Source organism: Hyposmocoma kahamanoa, unplaced genomic scaffold (genome assembly GCF_003589595.1).
Source record: "Hyposmocoma kahamanoa isolate Upper Pololo Valley unplaced genomic scaffold, ASM358959v1 95673, whole genome shotgun sequence".
Lineage (NCBI taxonomy): Eukaryota > Metazoa > Arthropoda > Insecta > Lepidoptera > Cosmopterigidae > Hyposmocoma > Hyposmocoma kahamanoa.
The window spans coordinates 6,778-16,523 of record NW_020655029.1 but is presented as its reverse complement, the minus strand read 5'-3'; the positions used below and the strand labels follow the sequence as shown (position 1 = coordinate 16,523).

At 36.7% G+C, this 9,746-nt stretch overlaps 1 protein-coding gene across 1 annotated transcript; it reads left to right on the top strand.

The window, feature by feature from the left end:
* The first annotated feature begins 7,160 nt into the window (after positions 1 to 7,160).
* Positions 7,161 to 9,746, top strand: LOC113238424. The gene is made up of 6 exons (XM_026475254.1): positions 7,161 to 7,234; positions 7,995 to 8,179; positions 8,469 to 8,611; positions 8,823 to 8,939; positions 9,074 to 9,424; positions 9,567 to 9,746. The coding sequence occupies exons 2-6, from the start codon at positions 7,996 to 7,998 to the stop codon at positions 9,744 to 9,746; spliced, it is 975 nt and encodes a 324-aa protein (XP_026331039.1). The 5' UTR covers positions 7,161 to 7,234; position 7,995.

The following is a 9,746-nucleotide window of genomic DNA, read 5'->3' as shown; positions in this document are numbered from 1 at the left end:
TTACCTATGGAATAAATAATCTTTGACTTTGACTTTGACTTTGACATAACTATGGAATGTACGACAAATCGCGCAGTTGAACGTGTCAATCTTTTTTTTTTCATTGAAAGAAAAAGTTAGGTGCACCCATCGTTAAGATCGAATTTCAAAAACCTTTTCCACGCTAGCGTGCAATAAATGCTTTTGCGCGCAGATTTCTAATAAGAAAGGACGCCTTTCCAAGCTAGTGAGGTATAAGATTATTTATTAGTAAACGTAGTTAACGAATGGTCTTTTGAACGTTTTTCCTTGTGGTATCGTTGTTACTTTTTACGGCATGTCACAGATAAGGAGGTGTCACTTTATAAGGATTCATCTCGGTCATGATTGGACTACTTCACTGTAAAGGATTGCTATCTTGCAACTTCTAAATTTTGTTCTTGTATGAACAAGGTATTACGACGATTGGGTTGTAGATTGCAGATTTACTACGATCGCCAACCCGCCTGCCAATTGTGGCGATTATGGCGAGTGCTCCATAAAATATTGAAAACTTGATGCCATTTAATAGTTAAACTACAAACAGCATATATTTGCTGTTAGTTATTAGGGAGCCTAAGTCTAAGGATGCTAACAAATTGACTGTGTGTTTGCAGTTGATGCGTGAAGTCGTTATCACCTTCATGCAGTCGAGGTCTCGGTTGCATGAAGTTGATTACGACTTCACGCATTAACTGTAAGCACGCAGCCAATCTGTTAGCAGCCGAAGACGCACATCTCGTGATTTAGTTTAGAGTCCAGTCTCCTACTGGTTTTGTTAAAGAAAATAAGATAAATAAATATAACAAAAGGATCAAAATTAATAGTTGACATGACAATTTACGATTTTCAATATGTAACGCCCTTTGATGACTATTTTGTCTTATCGTCAATACAAAATATAGAAATCAATATCAGCTCCACTATTGCAGCATCAGCAAGAACCTGGTCAGTCTCTAGCACCAAGACCACAACACCACAAACAGCAGTGACCACATCAGCGAAACCAAAGATGGTTACAGTTATTACGCCAAAAGTAACGCTACAACATATGTCAAAACCCACATCCACTGATGCTCCAAAAGACATTCCATCGGTATGGACATACGTGAGCGTAGGCCTGGCCGTGGTCATTGTGGTTTTAGGAGTGGTAGTTCTGTTATGTCTTTATGGGAGACAAGGAGGTCAACACACAGCAACACCAGACACTGAGGTATTTATAACTACGTACTACATTTATTTGTATAAAATACATTCATCGTCTGTTGTACTAGACATATCGAAAATAAATAGATTGCCCTCCGCTCCGGCCAGATGGAGTGACAATCTGCGAAAGGCTGCTGACAGGAAGGGGGCGCAAGAAGCTGCGGACCGCGCAGAATATATTCAACAGGACACCTCTGGACGAACTCTTCCACAAAGGCTTGACTGCTACTGAACATGTCCACACCTTTGCTCAGCCTTGTAAATATTGCTTTTCGTTTTGCTTGTTGTAATAAAGAATGTAATAACAACATGTCCACATTTGTTCATATTGCACAGGCGTCGCTACGTCCAAGATTAAAACCTTGAATTGTATGTACAACGGATATGCGTGCAATTGATTGTAAGTTGTTTTGCTCATCTGATAAAATGAAATTAAATGTATTAACAATTGTAATTTTTATTCCGGTCATTCCTTCGGTCTTTGTATTAATAATTATAACAAATTAGTGAAGTAACTTCACAAAAAATAGTTGAATATCATGACAGTAAAACAACGTGATATTTAATAAACTTAAAAATTACAATTTATAAAGCGACATCCCTAGTCGGCCGTTGGCAGCTGTAAAGGTAAGGCTGAGTGAAGAAATAGATTTCTCACAGATGGCGCTACGGCAAATAAGTCATTAGAAACCGAAAACAAAAATCTGCAAGAAGCACTTAGAAAAATTCGTAAGGTCAGCTTGTTCGTTCCGCGGCTTAGATGGCAGAGCGTCTAGCACGGATTGCTGGAAGGCGCTGGTTCTAATCCAGCTGGAACAGGAATTTATCCTAGTATTTTGATCTTTGTATTAAAAATTGTATAAAAGAGTTGTTAAAAATTATTGCACAATAATAAACAAACGAAGTGGTAAGGTAAAACCCATTGTTTGATACGACTGCATTCCAAAGATAGCTTACAGCATTGCAGTATAAAGTAACATATTGATAATTACGTGGAGTTATAAACTGGCAGAATCTGAAATACGTATATTATAATAAAGTGTTTTATCATTATTATTTTTTGTAATGGTTAGTAACCATTTTGGTCCAAATAAAGTTCTAAGAACATGATAAATATACTTGATTGGTATTTCATACAAGTGCAGTGAAAAAGTCTAAAAAATTATGTTGTTTATGAGGAAATATAATGCTTGCTGATGGCGTACTTTTTCAATTCCCGGAAATAAGTTACGTATTACTTAAAATTATTTATAGTTGCTATTGTTCTCGCTGTTGGGTTAACATGCGAAAGATTAAAGGCCTGTACAAATAAAGGCGTTGTTCCCTTCCGGTGTATGCATTGTTTTGTATTTGTGGTATATTTACGTTGAGTTGGAGTATTTTAAATTAAAAAAAAAAGATGAATGTCATGGCAGTAAAACATCATAATATTTAAAGATAAACAATGTGTTAAGGTGCCTTCAAAGCGCTTTTGTGGTACCATTAGAAGGCGTCCTTATATTTTAAGTATTATGAAGAAAATTCACGTTATACTAACGGATAGCGATTGAAGAGTTAAATCAATTGATACATGAAGTAGGCAATTTGACCAATGATTTCCTTATTTCAAATGAACATGATGTTTCTGGTAGTCATTCGTAAGAAGTTGACAGTAGCTTCGTGGTACATTTAAAAATGTTGCGCTTTGTTTATGACAAAATTTATATTGCAAACATTTAGTAGCCCAGGTCCGTGAAAGAAAAATTTTATGAATTTGTGTTCAGTGCCTGCAGCACTTGTCACGGAACTTGACTTTTGAATAATAATGATTTAGGTACTGCCGGCTCACACTATTAGGTCATTATTAGGTCCCCTTTTATTTGTTGTATTTGTTAATGTTTACTACTAATTATAAAGTTTTTAAAGTTGTTATTAATACTTGAGACGCGATTCTATTACAAGAGGATAGTAAGTCTAGTAGTAAGACTGGACAGTTATTGTACAGCTAATAAACTCGATTTAAATGTATCAAAATGTTAAAAAAATGTGTAAAAGAGTGTGGTGGCTAACACTCTCGTATTTTATATATTGATATTTCAATGAAATTGATTTATTTCAGGTTCCAATGAATTTCAGAGGTAGAAAAACTAAGAGCCATTTTCCACTAACCAATGTAATGTCCAGTGAAGTTAAGAATCCTGTGATAAGACGTTCCAATATTTTCTACAGGTAAAACCACCTATGCCACTGTCGATTTTACAGTAATGTCGAAAAAACTCCAAAACTTGTGGGTTTTTACTAATATTTTGTGGCTTGTAAGCAAATTGTATGTAAAGCTGAATCAAGTAAAATTACTGGTTTAAATAATAATCATAGCCCCGCACTAGGGAAACCCTGTGTCGCGGGTGCCATGGATACACACATAGACAACAACATATTACACCCAAACTCACGAGAGAAATAAATGTAGGCCATACAAATATTTCTCCCGGTCCGGGAATGGAACCCGGGACCTCTGTGTGGCAGACCAGCACGGTAACGAGGCAGTTAACACGTGTTTGTTACTAAGAGAAATTATACAAAAGTGTATTTCTACAGGCAAAACCAATTACCTACTCGACGCTCTCAATAAAATCGTTTTTTTGTCGTCAATCAAACACAGCCTGGATGATTTGCATTACAAAGTAGTAGACAAGGTAATATAAGGTTTAGGATATAATAAACACAGCGCACATGTTTTCGTGATTTCATGTAAAAACAAACATTCAAACACATTATAATCGCATTAACTTGAAATAACATTTTTGCATACAATCGGTATTTGCAGTAGTTAGGACGATAATTTAAAATGAGGATACTTCCTCAAAGCTGTTTTGTACTGGCGCTGAATCAATTTTCAGTCACGAAATACCACTCGCAAAGATAACAATTGAAGCAATTTTGTTTCACACACTGACACGTCTCAAAACTGTTTATCATTTCTCATATTTGACATTTAAATTTGAATTTAAAAGATCTCGTTTCATTTTTGTAGCGGAATTACTTCCAAAAACTGTTGTATGTTGTGTTGTCAATAAAAGGGTTTGAATTCAAGTAGCAAATAAGTAGACATGTTGCTTCGATTGCTGCCTTTTGTGGCATCTGTTGCATTTGTTTGTAAAGCCTGCCAATTTGGTGCGGAAACTTTTACCAGTAAGTAACCTTACGATTCTGTTATTGAGATTCTAGAACCTTCTTCACCGCAGGTTCTAAAATTTCTCACTAGATGTCACTAGCGGCTCAGAATGCCAAATCTTTAACAAAAACACACAGGAGAATCTCGACAACTGGATATTTGGACGCGTAGCTCAATTGGTAAGGGCAATAGTGTAGTAGTGGGTTCAAATATGGTTCAAATCCTATCGGGTCGTAAAAGTTTTTCTGTGTATTCGATATTTGTTTTAATCTTCTTCTTCCTGTCCTTACCCCGCGCTAGGTGGTGTCGGCACAACACGTTTTTTTTTTCCACTCTCCCCTATCAACCGTCATTTCCATACTCACACCTTTCTTACTCATGTCATCTTTCACCTTCCTTTCCTCTTATATCCCTCCACATTTATACCTAACATTCTTCTCGTCACATGACATTCTTTCCTCCGCATAACATGTCCGTACCACGCTAACCTATTACTCCTCATCTTCTCCGTCGCTGTCTGACGCCACTTTCAAGCTTCCCCTGATGTACTCATTCCTTATTTTATCCTTTCTCGTCACTCCACACATCCATCTCAACATGCGCATTTCTTCTGCATGCAAAGTTTGTTCATCCTCCCGATATTTGTTTTAATAATCATAACAAAAACTTCACGATTGTCTGGATTGCCGCGTGGTAAAGCGAGTCCCTTGTTGTTGTGACTTTTCACTCCGATTTTCTGTGCAGTAAAAATTGTTGAATTATCGAGACCGAGAGGACTTTATTGTCATTTGACGAATTTTTCAATTCGTTTAGTATAAATTGTGATAGAAAGCTTTAATTGCAACGCTAAAGAACAAAAAGGAGACAACTGAGCAAACAAATGGAGACTATGGGGTACGCAAATGGATTTCTATTTCAACCTTTTCATATAATACAACAAGAAGCACTATAAACGAATCTGTCACTTTATAACCGTGCTAGTCTGTAAAAAGCAGAGCAGAGAATCACGATCTATGTGGTTATACAAACATTAAAATGATGTCTTTTTCTTATTTGCTTATAAAACTGACCCTATGTACCTATGCTGAAAATGCTTAATTTTTTTCTAGTTAAACTCATTTAGATCAAACTGGCACTTCAATCTCTCAATCCGCCTATAACTTCGAAGACTATTTATAAATAGTAAATATTATTTTTGTGACCTTCTAAAGGGGAAAACTCCTTTATGCTCTTTCGCAGTTCCTGTTTGAATGCCGTATTGATATAACTGCCAAATAACTAAATAGACAAGTCCGTTTCGGTCTCATTGTCTAGCAATCAGGTCTGGCAGTCATATTTTGGGATGTGACAGTGTCTGTAGTTTTAATTCTATGAAATTTATCGTCGCTGCTACTCAAAACGAATATGTGTAAAACTGGTTTTCATTTTGCAAAAAACAAAAAGTTAAGCACGACGTCTTTGGCATTTTATGCTGCAGCGAGGACATATTTCAATGTTAGCTTTATATTATCCAAAATGCGCGTTCTTCTCTCCATATCTTTACACATGCTCTTGTTATTATTCTCAAGCTTATTATTTTTCTTTTCCAGAAGATTATGATGATCCTGATGATCTTATGCAAAGCCCATACCATTTTAAAAGTTTGCAAATAATGGTTAATTGTGGAGAAGATTGGCCGTTTAGTACAAAGGTTAAAAGTGAACGTATATATATGCTGGTATGCATAAATGGTTCGTATGAAGGACATGATGCGAGCTATTTTAAAGATACAGTTTTGGATCAATATAACATAAGTTCGAAAGCGGAATCTGTGGCCATTGCTTTTGGTAGTAAAATTGTAAGTGAAAATTGAGTACGATCTCATTCAGACTCAGCTAAATGTGTATAAGCCGATCTAACGATAACACTACTAATAATGCTGTAGTCACACAGTAATTATCAATCACTTCAATGTAACTGACGATTTCCTAAATAAATAAACTCGAATGGGATGGGATGGGATCCCATGTAAGTTTATTTATTTGTTGTTGATGGCTTTGCAACTTACTAGCCGTAGAGCTCTTTGAGAAAGAGTTCGTCCAGGGAAGTAGTGCCACCACACATATCTCTGACGCCAAACTGTAAAATGTGAGCGTTACTGGGTTCCGGCTTTAAAAGACAAGGGTATTAGTGAACTTCAGGCACATAGGACCCTCTGTCTAAAGGCAACGAGCCCTGTGGCAGTGCGGCTCAAATCTTGGCACTGCACTGTCATAGATAGGTGTCGCTTTCCACTAGGCGCGCGGCTTGTCCCGTCACTTGATATCTTAAAAAGGAACTGCCAAATGGATGGTGCTAACTCTGTGGTTGTCTTTATTTGTGTCAATCATGGAATTAACTATATTAACCAGTGGAAGCAAATATTTACTTTTCTTATCCTATTTTAAACTTTGATGCCCCAAATGATCATGACTAACCTAACCTAAACACTGAATATACTCAACACTAGCGTTATCTTTCTCAGAATACTACATTCCACGAAGTGAAAGCTATTGCTCTATTTGGAACAATAATTAACGTGGGGAAGTGTGACAAATTGGAAAAGATTGTCATAATAAATTCAAATTTTTCACAATTGACACATCGGTCGACATTCTACAACATCATAAGGGACTATCCTAATTTACGTAAACTGGATATACGAGATACGCCAATGAGCGAAGAAATAATTAGTAATAATATGTTAATACGACTTTACCTTACGGAACTCACGATTCGAAATTGCAGTTTATCCAATTTGCCGGACAATTTTTTTCAATTGTATCCCGATTTGAGACGACTGGACCTTGGCCATAATCATCTGCGTTTGGTGCCTTTGTAAGTCTGTTTACTTGTTCAATACTTATTTCAAGAACCATAATCATAATGATATTATTTGACATGCACAACAATGAAAAATAACTACTACTTTTTTATTAACATAAACCGACCTCAAAAGTTTGCGTGCCCACTTTCGCCGTGTTCGTTACCGCTGTCGCCTATATGGAAGTCCTCGTCAAAACGAACCATATGAGCCCAAACACAAGGTAGCTGCTGTGCACTGCTTCTCATTTGTCTGCTATTTCCATCATCAGATCAGTTCTATGGTACCCCAACTTATTTTCATTCAATTTAATCTATGTGCCAAGTTTTATTAAAACCAGTTAACGGAAAGTGGGTGAAGTCCAATAACCCGAATTCATCCCCTAATTTGCGGCATTTTTTAAATGTGGTAATATTAAATACCACCTTTCCAACAAAATATAATCATCGAAATTGGTTCTCATATGTCGGAGTAATCGCATAACAGAGACAAAAAATACAGTCCAATTGCGAATCTACTTCTTTTTAGAAGTCAGTTAATTAAAGGGACATGTTAAATGGGTCAGGTAACTCGGCCACTGAAGACATAGCTTTCGTTGGTATTCAGCCCGCAATGAGAACACAATAATGAATTCTGAAATATTGAAAACTAACACAACACGCTTACGCACACACTAAATGAATCTGCATTCCGGGATTGCTTGCTTTTGTTATAGCTACCGCGTTATTGCCAATGTTGTACATCTTTTCAATTGTTGTACTTTGTTTGTCGTAGTATGTCAGCATATAAGGAATCGGCTGTGCTCGAATATTTAGAGTTTGTGGATCTATCTTACAATGAGCTGAGACACGACGCTTCGGAAATGTACACAGCCGCAACGATGCCTCGATTGCGTACCATTATTTTGGATCATAATTCTGGATTAGATATCTGCAGACTTGATTACTTCACTGGTCAGTGTAAGTTTTTATTGATTATTTAAAAAAAATATGTATCTTTCCTGCTGCGAATTCTCACTTGCCGTCTGTTGGGTCCTTAATATATTTATATTGGCAATTTACGTCAATTTTGGTACGTAGCATTGTAGTGAAAATATCTGTGTCCAGCACACGGTTGAGGAGTTTTCTCTTATCAGGATGCCTCGGATCAGTTCTAGTTCACCATAAGATTTTATTATCTTTAGATTTACATTACATCACTATGTGCCAAGTTTAATAAAATCAGAAAATGTCTTTTGCGCTTTTACAGCAACGATACGGGAACATCAACATTCGGACCTCATAATTATTTCGGCTAGTTTCACGGGCACTTCAAGGCTATGCTTTGGCCTCATGAAGAGAGAGAACTTACATGTTTTTAACATTAGCTACAGTGTGATCACTACACTATCGGTAAGTTTTTTGCCGCCATGAGCTTCGCTCGTTCATTCGGTTGCACGGCCATTAATACGTACAGAGACACGGGCCTATCATAGGCCTGTGCCTTGCAAATAACGATTATGATTAGTTATTAAATAAATTTATACAAATCAACGGATAACGTAACATGGGAATAAAAATCACACACCCACACAATCCACAACCTCACTATTCGTTTGAATAGTTACAGGAATTACCAGCATCTACTGCACCAAATTTTATTATGGATCTACGGGGAAATAACATCACTAATATCCAATTCTTCGGCACAAATGAGTACGAAGCGACGAAATCGAGATTCGTAAGTTCAGATTTATTTCATATACAAGTTCAGGAACATTTTATTAATATCTGACTCAATGCAAATACATGATATATACACGTCAAATACTAGAATTTCTTAACAGTCTAGTAAATAACGCCTTTTCATTATAGATACAGCCTGATGTTACAAAAACAACAGTGTTAGCCAATCTGACGCAGATGCAGTGCGATTGCCAATATTGGTGGTTACAGAAAGCGTTAAACGATATTTCAAATCTCAGGGTGCAAGATATAACGTGCTCAGATGGAATTCAGCTGATACACCAAGAACGGACCCGTTTAAATTGCACCAAATTTGATTGCGGCGACTGCGTTTGTCGTCGTTATGCAACGTCTACAACTGCTAATTGCTCTTCTGGCCAGACTGTTACCATACCTATGGTGGAAGGCTTGAGCCATCTTCACGCTGCCTCTAATCGTATAGAATCTCTCAACGCCAGTTTATTCAGTGATAAATTAGTTGTAAGTTTATCCATAATGTTGTACTGTTTTGAAGATTTCCGAAGCATTTAAAGCCCTTATGTTCAGCGAAACAGTTTCTTTTTGAAACAGTTGTCCTAAATCAGTAAATGATCATCCTATTAATCGTCTTTAAATTTACCAGTGGGTTGATGTCAGTGCTAATGGAATATCACGTTTGGACTCGAAGACTATCAAAGCCATGTTTTCGAAGGAAGATCGTCATTTCAAACTAGTTAAGAATAAAATATTCTGTGACTGCACAAATAAAGTTTTACTCAAAAATTTTCGACTACATCGTCACCAGGTCAACGACAAATTTTAA